This window comes from Oreochromis aureus, linkage group 17 (genome assembly GCF_013358895.1).
Source record: "Oreochromis aureus strain Israel breed Guangdong linkage group 17, ZZ_aureus, whole genome shotgun sequence".
NCBI classification, from domain to species: Eukaryota; Metazoa; Chordata; class Actinopteri; order Cichliformes; family Cichlidae; genus Oreochromis; species Oreochromis aureus.
This window is the reverse complement of record NC_052958.1, coordinates 9,176,539-9,197,782: the sequence shown is the minus strand read 5'-3', so window position 1 is coordinate 9,197,782 and position 21,244 is coordinate 9,176,539. Positions and strand designations below refer to the sequence as shown.

The window sequence follows — 21,244 nt, the reverse complement described above, 5'->3', positions numbered from 1 at the left end:
ACAGCACAGCCTGACATAAGCTGCAAACACACAAAAACACACATACAAACACACCTATGTGTACCAACTGCTGCAATAATATAGCTGAAATTACTTTTGGGGCTTAGCAGCAACTGGCAGAGGTTTCTCTCTCACTGATCTCTATGAGGCCAAATAGGGACAGAGAATAGAGGGTTACACGCATATACATACACATGCGCACACTAATCCTCCCTTCCCTCCATCTGTACTTCTGTTTCCCCAGCACCCTGTCTTGGTCTGTCACTGTGGAATATGGGGAGTTCTCATCCCTGTCAAGAAAACCACTGGAGCTGAAAGAGACACTACACATCTAACTGAAGCACTGATCAACATATAGCAAAGGCACTATAGCACATTCCACCGTGGCCCAGTGCTGTACCAGAACATATAGCCAATGCATAGTACTGTTGATTACTGTGTACACCCGTCAGCGAACTCTGAAACTTAAACTTGCCTTAATGATTGCTATCGAACAAGACAGATTTATGTTTTGTGCTACAGGGCCTTGAAATCTACTGTGTAACATATTGCACGTCAGCCAAACTGCTTCATAATTATTCTTTCAACTCCCAACCAATCACTGAGACAGGGCTCAAAATACTGAAATGGGTTTACAGGTTGAAAAAGCATTGGAGGCAGAGTTTTCCAGGAATCATTTCTGTTGGATGTTTTATTGGGAGGCCAGGGATAATTGCTAAAAATGGCTATTTCAGCTGGATGGGATGAAATTCATAGAGTTACTGAGGTAATAATTACCCTCTCTAGATGTCCTCTGGCAATACTAATGCCATCTGCAGAGGGCTGTTAACTCCTAATAGATATTGTCAATTTCACCCAGGTGAGAGATTGGTAACATAAGGCTAACACTGGCCTGATTATAATAGAATCCGGAGACTTGAAAAGATTTAAATCACCTCTTCTGTCTAAAAGTCTAAAGACACCTTTATTTCTTTATATTTTGCTACAAAAATAAGAAATAGGTGCAGTGAATTATTGAAACATGCAAATATACAGAATAAAAAGCAAAAGCGCAGTGTGTAACGAGCTTGAAGGTTAATATTTGCGATGACCACATTGATTCTTAAGCCTGACCTCTTAGGTAATCGTTCTTGTCATTTCTTTAAGTAGCCTTCAGCAATGGTTCTTCAGGCTTCTTGATGGACATTGAAAGCTCTTCTGTGGATGTTGGATACCTTTTGTTCTGCTGTCTGTCAAGATGATCCCACACTGCTTCAATAATATTGAGTTCCAGGCTCTGGAGAAACCAATCCATGACTGACAGTGTTTCATTGTGTGTGTGTTTGTTTTTAATTTAAATATGGTTTTACTGAATTGGCAGTGTGTTTGGAATCATTACCAGGCTTAAAAAAGTAATGTTTCTGTGTTCCTAATTCCATAAATTTTGACAAGATCCCTAACACCACTGGCTGAATTGCAGGCCCACCATGACAGAGCTTTCACCATGTTTTATAGATGGCTGTGAACATTATTGCATCTTTCTCCTGACCTCCTCCATACATACTGGGAAACTGTGGATTCATCACTCTATGAGACCTGTTGTGACTGGTTTTCAGTCCAGTTCTTGTGTAATTTGGCATCACTCAGTGTCTTCTCACAGTTTCACTTAACTTTTTCTTCATTTTCTCCTTGAAATTATTCGTAGGTCATGTGTTACATGGCTTAAGAACAACAACAATAACAATTTTTAGAAAAAAAGAAAAGGTATTACCCTGAAAATAGTCAGATATAGGGTCTGGCTTGAAAATGTGTGAAAAAGCAGCCGATGTCCAAAGAAAGTCTGGAGGAATACTGACAAAGACTACTTTTAAAAAGTCTGTGAGCAAAGAAATAAAGACTTTTGCCCTCTACTGTACATTTCTGAGTAAAAGTCAAACCATTTTCAATAAGGCAAGAAACAAAAATAATGTAATCCACATTGTGTTAATTATGGCTAGTTTCTGTCAGTGTTCTTGCTCTGAACAAATCTTTAAATTGGCTCATATATATATATGTATAAAAGGTTTAATAAAAAAAGAACTTAAATTCACAAAGACAAGCATACCTCATACCAAGAGGATAAACAAGTCTATAAGCAACTGAGAGTTTGGGGCCCTTCAGGCAACAAAGACAGCTTCACCTTGAGATGAGAACCAAGGCTGGTGTAATTAGTTACAAATGGATGGGTTGATGTTTGTGTTCCCCATGTGTGTGTGTCTGTGTCTGAGTGTGGTGATGAATAGTATCGGTCTTAAGTTGTGAGGGGAGTGTAATCAAGGACAAGAAACAGAGAGCTAATTCTACCCGAGAGACATACATTGTCAACTAGGAGAGTTACAGAGTGTGTTTAAGTGCCCGCTGCTTATTCTTGAGCATTTATATTTTGTGAGGCTGTGTGACAGCCTGTGTTAGAAACTCACACTTACTCCAGACAACAATTGAATTCATACAGCAAGCAAAAAATATAGGATATTCTTTGTTTTTCAGATCATTACCTTTTTTCCAACACAAGTGAGGTCTAAAAATGTAACATACTGTACATGCTCATAAATAGATGATAGGTGCATTTCAATTAATGTACAATCTGCTCTTCCTCAATGAAAAAACAGAATAGCCAGTAGCAACTGCTGGATAATGACAAGGACCGCCTTCATTGTGGAGGGCAAGAGTGGACTCAAAGCGAACTAAAGAGGCAAAGCTAAGCAAAAAGGCGGAAGATTAGTGTAGAGCCAGAGAACTAATTAAATGAATCTGGAGATAAATGTTTAATTATTTTCTTTCAGCCCTTTTTCTCCTGCTCATTTCCTTCCTTTCTTCATTACTGCCTTCCAGAGCTGCAGCAGAGCGGCCAGTGTCAGGGGCAGTTGACTGTTCTGAGCCAGTGAACTCAGTCCACACATACGCTTTCTCTCTCTGCCCCCTACACTTACAGGTGCCCATACACACTTGGTAACACACAGATTGAGTCACGCCCACTCTCTTTCCTTCTCTCTTGCAAACACACATCCCCTTTCGCTCTGTCTGCAGTGTGTCTGAATGTAGATGTGGTAGTTTTAATCCCAGCTGGATTCCACGGGGAGGTGAGGAAGGGTACTGGAAGGAGAAAGGGCCGTGACTTGATTTAAAAGATCTCTTCTGTCTTTGGTAAAGTACACTGCCACCTCTTGTTTTATAGTGCAGAAATCCATACGTTCCAAACACTGGTTGATTTAGGAGGCTGTGGCCTCAGCACTACGTGATGTATTCTCTACAGAGAGGGTCAACAGTACTCTTGGATGGTGAAAAGGGAGATTGCCCTTTAGATGAAAATGTAGGCCAGGAGCTTCGACTGTCTCAGCACTAAAATGAAACACTACCAGGCTGAGATGCGTGCGTGCGTCTGTTTTTGGTCTAGACCTCTGTGTCAGAAAAAATATGTTTTGGGTTTGTTTTGGTTTTTTTGCTCTTCAGGGATTCAGTATCAGAAAAAGGCTTTTCTGATGCGTTGCTTCTGCTCTGTGTGATGTAAGATGCAACTTTGTGATATTTTAACACTGTAACAGGGCCACTTTTGCCTAAAAAAAAGTTGACCTTTGCATTATTTATTCATTAACCTTTGATCAGTGGGCTACATCGATTCGCTGTGTACAAAACCTGTTTAATGCATCCAGTTCATGAGCACACACTAATGATGAGTAAACACATTTGGCCCCTGCTCACTGAGCTGTGTCTGTTACTAGTTCTGCATGACTGGAAAGCCATGGCTGGGGGTGACAACACGCAGGCTACATATGCAGTTAACGTCACGGTGAATATATTTCAGGATGTAGGCATGGATGAGCAAACAAAAAAACAAATCTAAACAGGATAATGGAACTTTTGTAGTGAAGCCAGTGAAAATTCAAACATAATTTGTGAAACAACATCACATTAACAATAGATGAATGCAGAGGTAGTTTATTGTAACCTCTGCACCCATGAGGCAATACCACACACTAAGGATTTAGTTTTCAGCTGGTTTTGGACGAGCTCTGCGATTAAATATATACTAGAGATCCCTGCATAGATAGATACATAGAAATGTTGACATGAGAAGCCAATTAAACAGCATGGACATGATTTAAACAGTTTAAAATGTGCTGATGGAGATTTGAAAGTTCTGTGCATGGTTTAGTAAGTAAGTAAAATTTTATTTATATAGCACATTTCTAGATAAAAAGATCACAAAGTGCTTCACAAAGTATAAAACATAAATAGACAAAAGAATATGCTAATTTACAAACATGGATGCAGACAGTTCATTTCTATACTGACCAACACGAGTGTGTCCAAATTAACAGAAAAGTGAATGCAATAAATTTACCTGGGGGCAAATAATGTACTTACCAAAAACAGTACAAGTACAGTATGATTATAAATTAGGTGCTCTGGATAGAGAACAAACACAATGGAAGACTATCAGTACGTTGGCCACCCCACATTATTTCAGCAGTGTGGGATCATCTTGACAAAAAATGCATGACAAAAAGCAGCCAACATCCAAAGAGGAGCTTTGAATGTCCTTCAAGAAGCTTATAGAACTATTCTAGAAGACTGCTTAAAGAAAGCTTCCTAAAGAAATCCCAATAGTACTTTTTTAAGCCTAAAGAGGCTTTTGCCCTGGAACAAAACAACAGTAAATCTGGTCCTTTCTGTGCAGCACATTTGCATCGTAACATTGACTAATTAGTATCAAGTACAAAGCTGCTAGTGTGGTGTATATAAAAACTATGTTCATGACCACAATAGGCTCAGTTTCAACAGCAAACATTATTTCCAGCAACAAAACAAAAACAAAAACAAAAACACTAGTATCTTGGTTCCCTTACAAGAAATAGGGAGAAATACTGAGCAATAAGATACTTTGAAGAAAATCATGTAGAGAGGCAGGAAAAGGCCCCTCGTCCTCTGCATACTAGATCTGGTTCCCATTTTGGGAGGTAGAGGAATGAAGTCTCCCACAGTTCATCAAAACAGTTTTAATTCCACTTTAAGGCTGAGTGCAGTCACTCTGTGGCTTAACACTTTAAAGTTTTCTCCATACTACTGGCTAACTGTGGGAGGTCTGGATCTAACCCACTGAAATAAAATGCTTCTTCGTGTGAATAAAAGAAGCTTGTTAAATAATTTGTGCTGAACATTTCTTAAAGTGAGCTCTACACCTGAAAAGATTCCACAAAAATAAGCCTGGGTTCATTTTTATTTCCTTTTTAAAAATTAAGTTATATTCCAGTGAGACAGAGAAGGCACTGCCAAATGCAAGATCCCTCTTCTTAAGTACAATTTGCGCAGCGGGTGGGGGGTGCCTCGAAATAAAGTTGTGAGACAATGAGGTATTTGCTGCAATCTCATAAGGATTCTGTATTGAATTTCTATTAGCCTGTTGACTCCACCGCATCAGAGCATCCCTACTTTAAAACCAAATCCTTCCCCTTGTCTGTTATCCTGAATGTACAACATTCAGGATAACATGTAAATAAAAGCAGCATGAAACAATTTGTGAATCATTTGAAGTGTACTTAATTTTTAGATAACATGAAAACAACATATCAAATACTGATACTGAAAATTTGAGCTTTTATTAAAAAATATGCTAATTTATTCTGGGCACTATAAAGCGCATTTACCCGCTTAATGAATTCAGGCCCTGATCTAAGTTTCCCTAAGACCTCAAAGAGAAAATGAAATTCCACCCTGTCAAAGGCTTTAGCTGCTTCTAACAAACAGTATGCACGATGTAGTCAAGAAAGGAATCTCTAACACTTTTAGAAGCTTCCAAACATCTGTGTGAGAACTCCTACTCCAAATGAACCTTGTCAGGTCAGGTTTGATCAGGGAAGTCTTATGAGTTAGATTCTTCTACAAGCAAGCTGTGCCACTCGGGGACTGTGTTGGTAATTTCACCGGCAGGTATTTGGATGTATGGGCACAAAGACTGCAGGCTGTAGGTTTAAATAATTTGCAGTTATTTTGACAGATATAATAAACCACTATATAGATGAATGATGCTGTAAGGGGAGCAAACCTTATCTGGCTCCCCTTACAGCATCATTGCGACCTCCCTCCTCAAAGGGTTGTAATAGCCAAAGCTAAAGTTCATAACATTAGGGCTTTGTTAATGGTTAAATCCAGAGTCATCTCATCAGACCAGAACAGTGTTTATAAATGCAGTGCGACATCACATCACATATACGGTTAGTCAAAAGAAATACTTTACTGTGATGACAAGTAGAGCGATAAATCTGCTACCACATAGCTGAAACTGTCATGAACCTCAATGGTTTGCATTCATCTGTGCAACATGTCTCACGGTTGGTTACTAATGGCAAGGGGTGATCTGGCAAGATCCATGCTTTTGGACACACACAAAAAAAAAAACTGTTCAGTTTGACGTTGGCCACTGTGGCAATTTTTTGAGGTGTGGGCTCAAGAGTTAGACAGTGCTTTAGTAAAATGTGGTGTTTAATGCCAGTGTTAAGAGCTAACAAAGTAAGGCAAACATAGGAAGGTTGATTTCTTTAACACCTGCATCCTGGTTTTTGCATTCTTTCACTTCTAACCTCAAAACAAAGTTGTTTCCAGTTGTTTTTTCCTCCTATAGCAGTCCTTTTGAAACAAAGATTTTGCTGACTGCTCAGTGGACTTGGCTGAAAAATTAGATGTGCAGAATTTTCTACTTACTCCTCCTGGGAGAGGCATAACGCTGCAGCTGTGCGGCAGCAAACATAAGTAGGACATATTCACTTTCAAACACTGTATTGGAGAAGTAAATATTTAACTTCCAGAGTCTTAAATAAACAGGAATGGGACACATATAGAGAAGTCTGAGTGGACAGTTTTAAACATTTTCTGTTGCTGCCACTATCACCTATTCACCCCACACACACGCCCAGTAACCCCTGACATATGCTAATATGATGAGAGCAGTTTTTGGCAATTAATATCCTTTCACAATGCACGCAGCAAACGTGCACACTTTCTCTAACTCTCTCAAACACACACACCCTTTAAGACTCATCAGTGAATGATTACACACCAATTCATACGGATGTTTGGTATCAGTATGCAGAGTGCCTTGTAAACTTCACTCATTACACCGCAGTCACAAAATAATATCCTAGAAATTCCCAGCAGCTCGCTTTCTCTTATTTTCTCTCTCTGAGTGTATCTGAAGAGGTCCACTTGTTATTGAAAATGCAATGAAAATATATGACTGTGTCTCAGGGAATATATGCATGCATATGTGTACAACGAATGCTAAATATCATTACTAGGATCGATCTATTCTTCACCTATTCCCCAGGGTCCAGTTTCATTCATTACTTCCAACACACTATGAACTCTCCCCGTCCTGTCACTTTTCCTGTCCCCTCCTCTTGTTCACCAGCGTTTTCTCCACTCTGCCATCCCTTTATCTTCCTTAGCTTGTTTCGCATCTTCAGATAGTCAGAGTAAAGAATTGAGTGACTGTTGTCACAGCATGCAGCCCTCCCATACACCCACCCACACACCTATAAAGCAAGATAATGCATGCCCCGCCCCAGAACACAAATACACACTTTGCTAAGTATTGCTTTAGAGTTTACAGTGACATACACACACACACTGATCTGACACCACACAAAACATTTATGTGCTGACTGCCACTGCACAAAGCCCTGGGCGAGCTGGCTCCAAACACGCACCGGGACTAAGATGGACAGCTAGACAACAGCACAGACATACAAAAAAAACTGTCATTTCTGCATCAGCACACAAACAATGGAGAAACAACAACAACAAAGGGAAGAAAATCAACAGAGTGATAAAAAAATAAAAACTGGAAAGACTTCGACTGATGAGAACTCCATCAAATGGATTCTTTACTCGTCTTGGCTCTGTCAGTCGGTAAATATTTGTCAACATCCAACATGATGTGTTTTCAAAAAACATTTGAGACTTAACAAGGGAAACCCGCAGCATTTTGATCTGTCAACACTTGAAGGATTTCATAAACTGATTTTGATTCTGCATTCACCCATCTTGATGCTCCCAGGACCACAGGGACCGTGCTTTTAGAGTTTACATCAAAACAGACAAGTGATCTAGCTCTCTGTGTTTCTCTCATTTTCTGTATCTCTGTCACTCTCACTTACTCTGTAGTGATTTGTTCTCATTTTTCCTGTCACTCCACCATCCAGTGAAATAGTTAAAATGCATCATCTACTGCCCCTTCACAGCAAACCCAGCCCTGAAATCTTTCCGTGATAATACAGCAGGCAAAGAGTGATTAAAAAAAAGAACAGAAATGCAGGCCGAGACTAAAAGAGACCTGCAAACACATCGATCACAAGCAGCCCGTAAAAATCAAGAGCCAACAACTGTCCAATTTACATCCCACTGCTAAATACAAGCCCAGCTAACAACAGTACAGTATATCACCTTGAGAAGCCCATTACTCTCCAAGACTCTGGCTAGGAGAGAATGGCAAAAGCTTGCTGCAGGCAGACTAGAAACAAAATATAGCTGTGAGTAGGATATCTGCTTCAAGAACCGTAGACTTTCGGCTCTAGAAGTGGAATTCAAAAGTACTGATTCCATAGTGACAAATTCCCTCTCAGAAACCTCATCACGGGTGTCACTGCTCTGAAAACAGCTGTTCTGCTCTAAGTGATGCATGAGAACAGCAGCTCAACAAATAGAGGGAGGTTTCTCCAGGAAATCCGATTGTTGTCCGAACTGTGCAGAGTAGCACGACCTGAACTCAAAGCACTCCAAATCTGCAGCCAGAGGCAGGTGGTGTGTGCTTTTTTTAATTTAATTTGCACAGTGATGACAGAAATAAACAGTTAAAACAGGCTGATGAAGGCATTTATATGACAGAAATGTTCCAAGGTATTTTAATTCCTACTCTAAACTGTTTCATAAACTATAATGTGACGGTCTAGTGCATTTAAAGAATACGACATGCTGCTTTTATTTAATAGTGTTGTAAAGATGGCTATTGCTATTATTTATGTATGTGAACTGTATGATTTCTCTGAAACAGGAAACCAACCAATTTTAACTATTATAATTTGCAAATTATAATTAATTTGCCAGCAAACACTCACACAGCCCCTCCAATCACTAACAGCTGTAGTAGTTAATGTTCTTAACACTGAACAACGCTTTAGGAGAAATTTGAGAGCTCGGTTAAGCTCCTATTTCAACACAGTGAAGTATTAAAAAGTTATCGTAAAAGCTAACCTGGCCAGCATACATGTTGACATTAGCTGTTTAACTGTTAGCAGTTACCCAGTAGCCACATTAGCCATCTGTTATCATTAAGGTAGCAGCTACTGAATTTTAGTTAGATAAAAGATAAATAATTGTTGCAGGCTGAACGTGACATGGATGCAATATGGAGCCGTGACAGAGCGGATTACGGAAACACAGAACCGGGCAGTTTGGTGGCTGTGCAGAGCAGCAGGGGAACCGTAGCCCAACAGAGCCGAGTCTAATGTAGAGAAGTAATCCGAGCAAATGAAGAGTGAAATCCGGAGCAGCACAGCTGAATCAGACGGGTTTCGTGGCTTAAGAGCCGAGGAAAGGATGCAAAGACCTGGACCAGTGTGAACGGTGGACAATGTATGATAAGCTTTAACTTTTCTACTTACACAATAATTTATTGAAATGTGTTTATTTTGTTGCAGCTAGCTGTGAGGTCAGTTTTGAAAAGCAGGCAATGAGCATAAGTGATACCACACTTTATCCAAATTTTATTTGTTAATTCCATCTTCCATAATGCTCTTCTTCCACAATAATTAAATTACTGATATGTGCTAGGTATTTTTTTAAAAACTTATTTTGCTAATTTTAACTTATAACTGGAAACATTCATTGAACATTAACAAATGTTAATGACTTCTTTGTCATTACTTCTGTTGTTGCACGATGGGGTCAAAATCTTTTATGTAGTATAAAGTATTTTCTTGGGTATTGGTATTGACTTTGAAATTCTAATATCGTGACAGCTCTAGTTATCCCATGCATGGTTAGCAACAAAGTTTAGTTCCTGAGGTTTACCAGCAGAACATTTCCTACTCTGGGTTCAACAGCTTGTTACCAAATGCATCATGCTACCATCCCTCCCTACTAAATCATGCTCATGTACCTGGCAATAAGGGGGAATTCCTACTTAGCTCCATGTTTCACTTTAGACACTCATGCTTCCACTGAAGGCTCTAGTCAGGGGATAAGGGTGCTATGGTCACCCTGACCATGCCCCAACTGTTATACTACCTGTCTGCCATTGTGGAGCATGAAAGTGTTCAGATATGTCTTACAGCAGCTCTTCTGTGGTATTGTACTACAGTACATATCAGCCTTTTGATCGTCATGGACATCAGTTAGCCTCGGGCACCCATAACTCTGTCACGGTTCCACCATTTGTCCTTCCTTTGATGACACATGGCTGCGTGAGTCCTGCTGCCTTCAGATGGATCAAGAGATTTAATGAACTGAGATGCTTTCACTGCAGCATAAAGCTGCAGAGGACAACAGGTCCTGCTCAAATTAGTGATCCCAGTTTGCAGCTGACAGTTTAAGCAGCGATGACAAAACTGATCATTTGCAGTCTGTTACTGCTGAACATTTGCTCCAAGTTTTTACAGCAGTTTACTGACTTAGCTTTGCTTTTGTTGATCAAAGCACCAAAGTGGCAGCACATTAATGCTGCACCAGCAACAGATGTGCTCTGAAATGACTGCGTGCGGGCCAAAACCTAAGACACATTTCCCACCAAATTACCAACAATTTACTGTGCACCACCTTATTAAAATGAACCTCACTCTTGATTTCCACCTGCTTAATGTGACCCCTGTGCATTTGCTCGTCTTTGTGTCACCATAAAAATCCACTCTTTAACGCTGTATCCTTCTTTTGTCGCCCACCTGTCTACTAGAGTAACTAGAGTTGCCGTATTAGATGTTTAGAGCTTGTTCTGCTAATTCTCAGGGACAATAACCATGACAGCACACCTTTTTCACACCGGCTGAATGCGTCTGCAAGAGCTGGCGTCACTGCCAAAAAAGAAATGCATGCATAAAGAACTAAAAGACAGATACACAGATGGCTGCACTTGTCCATCACATGTTTGCGACAATAACTTTCTCAGTTTGCTCGCCACAGTCTGCAATCTACAGCCTGCAATTTACGCAAAGAGTGAACTTCCCCCGGAGTTTCTCTAGAACTTTAAACAACAGGTTTCCACTCTGTTCTTTCTACAATTCATCCAAAATTGCAGGCCAAAGCCACTGATCATGTACTATACACCAAAGTGCACTATGAACATCATATCATAGTTATTACATCCTGATAGTGGAGCAGAAGTGGCGAGCTTGCCTCTAACAGTTTTTTTTAAACTCTAGTATAGACCTCCGCTCTGCTCTCACTCAAATCCATTTAAATTATGATTTGCTCTGGAGTGACAGTCACAGCAAATACTGTATGAAGGTGTCACACAACACAGAAGAGAAGGAGTTATAAATGCTGCTTCAAACATTTTCCCAGAAAAGCTGGAGCATAAAACCTCGTCACCATAAAATGTAGACAAAATCAGAACAATCTATGATATGGAAACACAATATAAGTTTTCTAATCTATATCCCTGTTGAGCTGAGGTTTCGTTTTAAGGGGGGGGGGAAGCAGATGAACAGAGGAAAGGCTTGGTCTTACCAGTTTCTCTGGAAATCTGAATAAAGGCCTCGACGCCGCTCTCGCCATAGTTGCCTTCTGAGGCCAGCGTGGAAACGTAGTTCCACTCCATCGCTGTGACGATGTCCATCATGGCCTGGGCCTGGTACGAGTCCGGTGGCACAACACGGGAGAAGAAGTCATAGCGAGTGTTGTCACTCAGCTCGGGAGCCGTAGAGGCGTAGCTGATCTGCGGGATCTGGATGGAAAAAGGGGAAGAAGGAAGGAAGATGTTGAGGAAATGTGAAAAAAAGCACAGTTAATAGCGTGGTGTTTCTGAACGTGAGCCAAATAGTGTAATTGTTTTACTGCCTACATATTAAAATGAGTAAAGTGGGAAGACTCATATGATTATTTTTTTCAATTTAATGTTTATCACCACAATGAATGTGTGAAGAAAAAAAAAAAAACTTGAAAAAGTAAAAAGGTTTAGTGTTATTTGAACTAGGAATTACAAAACGCCCACTCCCTGCAGGATCAGTGTGGTAAATAATTGTCTGGAAATTGAGACGAAGTCATCAACATGAAAGTTACAGTGTAACTAAAATGATAAATTGCTGGTTCATAGATATGAAAGAAAAAAAAAAAAAACACATGCTGATGATGAACAGGTATTAAAGCATAATTGGTTCATAATTGGAAATATGAATACAGGCTGACAGCGTGGTAACAAAAAGGTAAGCAGGTGGTGTCATTTTTCAACACTGGTGTTATGGCTGACAGATTCAGGGTAGAGAGAAGATTTAAAAGAGACACAGAGAAGAGACATGAGGGACCAAAGGGGGGGACAGAAAAGAAAAGCACAACAGTCAGATTGCAGAACGGAGAAACAAAGAGGCTGATGAAATAACAGAAGACACACATACACACACACACACACATACGTGTATTGCTTGTGATAGGTGGCATAACAGGCCGAAGGTGTTCAATGGCTGACAGGCAGATTGATCTTTCCCCCTGACAGTGGGAGACGGCAGGGAAAGCCCCTGCATTTATAACATTCGCAAGCACAAACACACGCACGCACAGAGTTGTTGGGCAGACATCTCATTGGCATACATTCGAAGCAACTCTTAACTGTCAATCTCACCCAAGCATAAGGTGTGTCAGCTGTCTGTCTCCCATGCTAACACACACAAAAACACCAACGTCGACAACTGCCGAACACAGCGAAACCAGGCGGGAGATTTAGGACCGACAGTGTGCGCACATTTGTGTGTTTATGTGACTTGAATGTTTCTAAAGGCCATCACTCACTGTCTTTATTCCCTTTGAGCATCATCTGAAGTCTCTGCCGCTGTGCATCTATACTTGTCTTTGCCATTTTAAAAAGGTCAGGGATCCATTTTGAGAGATACTGTAAGTTATTTCTCTTCAGTGGTTTAAAAGCAAATCTGTAAACAAAGGTAAATAACGCTAAGTGTCAAGATTATTGCATGTGGCATAAAAATGCATTGTATTGTAAATAAAGTATGCTAATTGTAATTCCTAACCTGTACAGCACATTCACTGTGTATAAGGAGAATATTGAGAAGAGAGAATATTTTGTTTTCACTTCTGTGACAACACTTATTGCTCTGCACTAAATGGAAAATTTCTTGTTTTATTGCTGGCTGGATATCTAATTTTGAAACAAAACAGCTTTGTTCCTCAGTTTTCAGTTGTTTAATAACTTTCCATTTTTCCAACCCAATGGGAGTTCACGCTTCCAGCATTTGAGTGCCGTTTTTGGTCTCCTCTGTCAGGGGAATAGAACTGGGAACTCTGGTGAACTTCAGGATATGTATAATTCATAGAGGTGATGATAAACAAATAAAAAAGGAAAAAATCAAAGCCAATTCCAGCTCTTCACTGTATATACAGTATGTGGCTACATGCATGTGCTGCTGCGTACACGTCTTATTTTGTGTGTGACTCCACCGTTTCACTTGGTCTTTTACTCTATGTACTTTTAAATATCCGAATATCCATTTCAAAGAGCACTGAATTCATGGCTGCAGGAGTATGAGATATTCGTCTGTTTACCATGGGAAAGAAACTTTGTGACCTCCGCAAACCTAATACTTTGATCTTTTGTTATTTCACTCTAAAGCTGGGAAACACAGACATACTCAGACACAAACACACTCCGTAATGACTTGTCATCCTTCCCAAGTCATTACTGAGTAAGAGGACGAAAAGCAGAGAAAAGAGCAAATGCAGTGAGGGAGCGAGAGTTACATAAAGTACAGATTCAACATCCAATATTGTCTACTGCAGGCATAGAGCCAGTACTGTCTACCCCAAATATACCTGTGTTTTCACAAAATATTTCTGCAGACATTTATATAGTCACTAGGGGTAGGTAGCGAAACCAGGTAATAAAACGTGCACCAGGGCTAAATTATTAAAGACTGTGGTATCGATAAACTCCAGCTTTATTAGTTCTACTCAGAGAAAACATGATGAATTTTCTCTTTTCTCCTCTCTTTCCTGTGTTTGAGGGGCAGAGGTGGCTGTTTGCTCGCTGCTGCTCCACGCCGCACTTGAGAACACGCCCAGTGAAAATGTCGGAGTGACTTAATTGTTTAAAAGTGCGATTGTAGCAAAGCTACTGACAATGCAGAAGCACAATCAGTCTTTCCATACATTTTCTTTGGTTTATCCAGTTCTGTGTCATGGTAGGGCTGGTGCCTCAGAAATACTGTAGTACTGTTAAAAAAATACTGTAAAACTTGGAGCTTTACTAGATATATGCTATAGTAAATGATTTAATTACATATTTGTACAACATTATCCTGTTAAAATACAGTATCATGTGGTATAAATAAAAAACTGTAGATAAATGACAGTACAGTCACTGTAAATTTTGAAGTACAATAAAGTAAATGTTACAGTAAAGTAGCAACTCTGCTGCCAGCATAAATAGATACATACGTATGCTAACACATAAAAAAAGAGACACACACCCACACTGACACCTATGTGACTGTGGAAGTGGCTCAGGAACTGGCGTTCAACCAATCGGAAGATGTGTGGTTCGATTCTGGGAATATCCCAGTCTGCATGTTAAAGCATCCATTGGACAAGATATTGAACCCCGAGTTGCCTCTGACAGGATGCACTGCAAATATCAAAAGCTTAGGTATAGAAAAAAGTGCCTATGTGTATGCGCGTGATTGGATGAATGAGGCTTGTAGTAAAAAGCACTTTGACTGATTAGTTGGAGTAGAAAAGCGCTATATAAGTACCAGTCCATTTACCAAGTTACAGCCACTACTGACACATTCATAGATCCCTGAAAAACAGATATGTACTGTGCATAAAGGTGCAGAAACCTCCTTAATTTTCCAAATGTCAAGCGACGTTTGAGTGTTGTAAATCATTTACGTACTGTGAGTTCCCATTGACTCGCAATGACTTGAGCCCTTTTCAAAACAAGCTGAGTTGGAGGTGTAGTTAGAGGCGGCAAATTAACAGCTTGGTTCCCCCACATCGCTGGGGAAGAAGATTATGCCTGCAATCCCCTTAATTCCATTTGCTCTAATGAATATGTGTGTGAGTGTATGAGGGAGAGAGAGGGAAATACAAGTGTGAGTAATAAATGGAAGAGTATGTATAGGCTTATCTGCCGTTTCAATTAACACTTTCTGACTCTCACGCACTTATCAGTGGAGTAATGTCCTGTATTGTTTCAGAGTTTTGGTAGACAATTATTATCATCTATGCAATATCCACTGACTGCACAAAGATATCAACAATAATTACTGAATGTATAAACAACTGGATCGGCGTCTAGTAGTATCTGTCGTCTGTATAAACTATGTTTGTTACCAAGATGATGCTAAATTTTTATAATTTGATGGCATTTCTTTTTCTATGAGACAGAAAGTATGCAAACCACTGCAGATGCAGTATGTCCTGGAGATACTTGACCTTATAGACTTGCTGAATGATGACCCAATCACAAACTAAGAAAAGGCTGTATTCAAGAGAAAATACTTTGGTGAACATACAGCGCTAATGTTATTTTCTTTAGTTCTAGATGCTGCTCATAACCTTGTTTGGCTATTCATTACAATTCAGTCAGTCAATATATGACATTTTGCATGCATGCTTGCTTGAAAGCTTGAATTTTAAACTTTTTTTTTTTTTTTTTTTCCATTTTATCCAAAGAACTACCGTGCTTCCACAAACTAACAAATTGTTGATATTTCTGGATCCCCGGAATGCAGTCTATATATAATAGCAAATAAATAATTTTCACACACTGTTGTATAATGAAGGCATCTTAAATCTTTAATCCTCTGTTCCCAAGGATCTCTGGATTACCAGAATTCCACTATGCATGCTGCTGCTCGCTTCCTTACAGTCACTATTCTTAAATAAGCCAAAAGATCTCTGAACCAGCACTTATTCCCTGCACCTCCCCACAAAACCTCATTAGAAGCCTAAACTCTTCCTAAGAACAAACACAAACTAATCTATATCAAGTAGTGGGGTTGCCACTGAATAGCGATCGGGCCCAGCCAGCAAAGATATTAAATCTTGGTTCCTTTGCTTAAGTATAGAATTAATCACAGTGAAAACATGGAATAGACTAGTCTCAGCCATAAAAATAACAGATTAATTCTTAATTGCTGTATTCCCCTCTAAGCAAAGAGTATTGAAAGAGCAAAAGCTTATGTTTCCCCTTCATGAAAACAATCAATCAACACCAGCAAGCTGTTAATATCACTGTTTTCTTGAGCTCTGGAAAACACATCCTTTGACTAAAACATTGCTTTAAGAAAACCTTTAAAAGCCCTTCTGCTTCTGTTTTTTTGTTTCCAAACAGTATCTGCTGAATAAACTCTGGGGGCAGTGAAACCAATAGAAACCAATATAAGCCAATATCCTAGAAGTCCTGCCACTATAGACAGTTAGGTCTGCCCCGTCTGTTCCTTAATGGGTTTGGTGAAAGAGAGGAACAGTTTCATCCTTCACTATAGATCCAACTAAATCCCACTAGGGAGCTGAACAGATAACTAACAGCCGGATTTGGACCTTAACAGACCTAATGATTCAAGCCACTGACTTTTTGTGAGTGAGTGTGTGTGTGTGTTGTTCCAGCTGGGGACCAAAGTTGAGAAAATTCATTTCATAGAATTGCACCCATCCTGGCAGAGGAACCGAAAAGACAAAAACATAGCAAAATATGCTGGAGAGCAGGAAATTTACCTAAGGAGACTTCTGGTTTGTGAGGAATGTTAGAGTCAGCAACTTGTGCTGTGCTTTTAGGCTACAGTAACCTGCAAAGGGCCAAAAATAAACACAAAACAATCTAAATCTATGACAGATATTAGATTGTTTTTTTTTTATTCTAAATGTTGTTTTAAAAAAATTATTGTCATGTGGAGACCTTACAGAAGCACGACTGCAACCTAAACTGGCCTATAGTGTGTGCTTGTGTGTATCTGGTGGTAATGGAGCCGTCGGGTAGGGAGGCAGAGTCTGAGCACTGGGCTGATAGATGGCATTGGTTTGAAGCTAATTAACCCCAAAGCATTACACACATATATCGCTTTTGTGTCTCCTTCACACACACACAAACACTGTCAGTAAGAGGATTGGATACGTTGTTAAACAGTCACACTTGCAGGGGCATTGTGAGGAAGGTTGGTCACGTCATCTGTGATAAAATTATCTGCTTAATCATGTTAACCAATTTATATTCAACTTTTGTGTTGAGAGAAACTGTAGTCATTTTGTTTACATAATTACAAAGGCTACAGAGCTTAGACAAGGATTGACAAGGCTTAGACACTCAGAATGAGCTGGAGGAATTGAAGAGAGCATGGTGACCATGAGAATATAGGCACAAATACAGTAAATTGATTTGGTCGTCTGGAGCCCTGCTTTTGAATAAGTCTGGATAGTTATTTACTTGTTCAAAAAACATTTTTGACTTAGCCCTCTAACAGCAAGCCATGGTCTCTGTTTAATGAGGAGAGTAGCGCCACAGTGGGATCTCACCAAGCTAATTTACCAGCATGAAGACTGCTGGGGCTAAGGCCTGGGCGTCTCTCGCTCTGTCTAACCCGGTTCTCCCTGTCTGGGGCCATCTGTCTCATTTTTTCCTGTTTACTGTTTGTACCTTTGCATTTGTGCCTGTCTTTTAGGCTTTCATGTTACAAATGTATCCTCATTTAACTGTTTTAAAGGGGATTATATTTTAACAATGCAACTACCACAGTAGACTATGATAGTTAAACTACTTTTTCCATGGCTGTAGGTGTAAGATGACTCATACCAAAACAAAAAGGTTCAGGAAAATGCATGTTCCTCCACAGGTTTCTTTTTGGTTTCCTCAGTCCAAATACAAGCATGTTGTGCTAAGTGGGGATTTTAAATTCATGTGAGCATGAGTGGTTGCCTGGCTCTCTGTGATGGACTGGAATCCTGTTCATGGTTCCCAGCCTTTCGTCCAATGTCAGGATAGACTAATTCATCCAAATTGTAGAGGGTGATATGGTAACAGCTGGCCATTTCACATCCAAGTCAATAGTGTTGTCATGACACAGATTCTCAGGAATTACATTAACCCATCCATATCATTGAATTCAGGTGTTGCAATCACTTCCATGGTCACAGATGTATAAATTTAAGCACCTAGGCATGCAGACTGCTCCTACAAACATTTGTGGAAAAATGGGTCGCTCTCGGGAGCTCAGTGAATTCCAGTGTGGTATTGTGATATGACACCTGTTCAGCAAGTCCAGTTGAGACATTTTCGTGCTACTAAATATTCCACAATCCAGCGTTACAATAACAAAGTGGATGCGAGTGCAAATGACAGGAACACTGTCAGAAAGTGGTAGGCTATGGAAAAATCACAGAGTGGGATCAGCAGATGCTGAGGTGCAGAGTGTGCACAGGTCGTCAACTTTCTTCAGCGTCAACAGCTACAGATGTCCAGACTTCTGGCCTTCAGATTACAGCATATAGAGAGCGTCATAGAATAGGTTTCAGTGGCTGACCTGTATGCATCCTTACATCACCAAGCTCGATGCAAAGCATCAGATGTAGTGCTTTAAGGCACACCGCCACTGGACTCTACAACACAGTAGTTGTATTCTCTGGAGTGACAAATTATACTTCTCAGTCTGAAAATCTGATGGACATGTCTGGGTTTGGCATTTGCCAGGTGAAGGGGTACTTCTCCAATTTAATGCTCCCAACTTTGTAGGAATAGTTAGCTTCATGTTCCAAAATGACTGTGCAAGAGTGCACAAAGCAAGGTCCATAAAGACATAGATAAGGGAGTTTGGTGTGGAAAAACTTGACTGGCCTGCACAGAGTCCTGAACTCATTCCGACAGAACACCTTTGGGATGAATTAGGCAGAGACTTTAAGCCAGGCCTTCTCATCCAACATCAGTGTCTGACCTCTGAAATGCATTTCTGGAAGAAGAATGGTCAACAATTCCCATAAACACACTCCTAAACCTTGTGGAAAGCCTTCCCAGAAGAGTTGAAGCTATTATGGCTACAACAGGTATAAAATCATATTAAACCCCATGGATTTAGAATCGGATGTCACTCAAATTCACATGCATGTGAAAGCAAGCAAACAAGCAAATACTATAGTGCAGGTCGGTATCTCGGTTGATGTAAAAGACAGCTGACATAAAGTACAACAAGTGCATGTTTCACCACAGTTTTGGCAAATGCTAGCTCACACATGAAGTGCAAGCACAAGAACCTTAGGGCAGCCAAATTGCTAAATTACCTCCTCAATATGTCTTAAAGCAGGGGTCTCAAACTCCAGTCCTCGAGGGCCAGTGTCCTGCAACTTTTCCATGTGTCCCTGTTGCAACACACCTCAATAAAATTAGTAGGTCATTAGCAAGACACTATAAAACTTGACTGCATGCTGAAGTGGTAATTCAGCCATTTGGTTCATATTACAGCAGCTCATGAGTGAATGAACATGGTGCAATAAAAGTACTTTTAGAAGTACATTTTTTCCAAACACTTACATTTACTTAAATTTACTTGAGTAGGGTTAGGGGGTTGCCACTTCAGCATGGAGTCAAGTTCTATACTCTTGCTAATGACCTAATTTTATTCAGGTGTGTTGCAACAGGGACACACTGGCCCTCAAGGACTGGGGTTTGAGATCCCTGTCTTAAAGTTCTCCAGAGACCTGGTAATGAACTGATCATTTGATTCAGGTGTGTTGACTCAGGGTGCGATCTATAACCTGCAGGACACCTGCACTCGAGGCCTGGAGTTGCCTTAGGGCAACACAATGCACCTAATGACTGCTAGTTTGATTATTAACAATAAATTTAAAGTTATGCTGAGCTCATTCAAATGCTTCCAAACAACAATGACATATTCCCTTTAAAGTCCTGGGTTTACGCCGTGTATGCTCTGCACATCACAGCAAATTCAGAATAGAATAGCAGCCTGTAATTTGTTTGTTGACAGCCAAATGAAAAATGTAGACGAGATGAAAGAAAGAGACTGAAAGAGTAAAAAGGAAGCCACTTGATGGGAGCAAACAGAGGGAAAAAAATCTGAGTAGGGTAGCAAGCAAAAGGAATAAACGGGGCTGTTTTATTTTTTACTTTTTCTAAAAGAAAGTGAAGAGATTAAGGAACAAAAATGAGAGCCAATGCTGACAGAAGGTTTTAAAAAAAGGTGGGGAATATTTTTCCTCTGTCTATATGAAAACAAGTGACTAGGATAAGACTGGTTTTGGTAAAAACAAAAAATAAATACATAAAAAGACAAAAACATACAAATAAGAAATTACACTGTGATCAAGGAAATGGATCGGTGTACCTGCAGGTATATCAAAACACAAATCCTTAAATGTCTGATAGATAAGAGGAACTCAATCGATGGTTACTCTTAGCTCTCTAAGGTAGCGCTCAGTTTGTCTGGGAGACTGAAGTATAAGCAAGGCACGGAGCGAGGCAGTGAATTAATGGCCCAGTGAGCCATTAATTCCCTGGAGCTTTCCAGTGGCACACTGTAGAGAAGGTGTTCGGCAGGTGGGAACAATGCCTTGCACTAATGGGATGAAACTCACATGCAAGGCCACACATTTAAAAAGAGAAAACTTTCAGAGGAAATTTCCCCAATCTCTCCGATATTTGTTTTCATACCGACTATATAGAGCTTATATCAAAGCAAATTGATTTCCTCATGAAAGTGGCCCCCTTTTTTGCATTTATATCACTTAGCTCTCTTTTTCCAAATATTTTTCTACACATTAAACGATGGATTCTTGTAGCTCCACTAGGAAATGAAAATAAATAAGCATCTCATCTGTTTTTTAACCTTGTTAAAAAATTTCTGTAACATTTTAAAATCGCAAATAAACGGTATGCAAGTGTTGGGGGGCGGGGGGAGTGGCCTTAGTGTGAAACTAACACCAAGATCCGGCACCTTGAAAGCAAGTTGGTGGCTTCTAATTAAGATAAGGGTAAGATGACTTGCAGTAATCACCTCAGAGGCAAGAT

At 40.0% G+C, this 21,244-nt stretch overlaps 1 protein-coding gene across 2 annotated transcripts in view; it reads right to left on the bottom strand.

The window, feature by feature from the left end:
• The window catches only part of grm8a (glutamate receptor, metabotropic 8a), a 167,027-nt gene extending 147,496 nt beyond the window's left edge, over nucleotides 1–19,531 (bottom strand). For both annotated transcript variants that reach the window (XM_039600685.1, XM_039600684.1), the window contains exons 1-2: nucleotides 19,501–19,531; nucleotides 11,734–11,950 (exon numbers count right to left, since the gene is read on the bottom strand). In XM_039600685.1, the coding sequence (XP_039456619.1) occupies nucleotides 11,734–11,845 (112 nt within the window). In that variant the 5' untranslated portion in view covers nucleotides 11,846–11,950; nucleotides 19,501–19,531. The remainder of the gene's footprint in view (nucleotides 1–11,733; nucleotides 11,951–19,500) is intronic.
• Nucleotides 19,532–21,244: the final 1,713 nt, after the last annotated feature.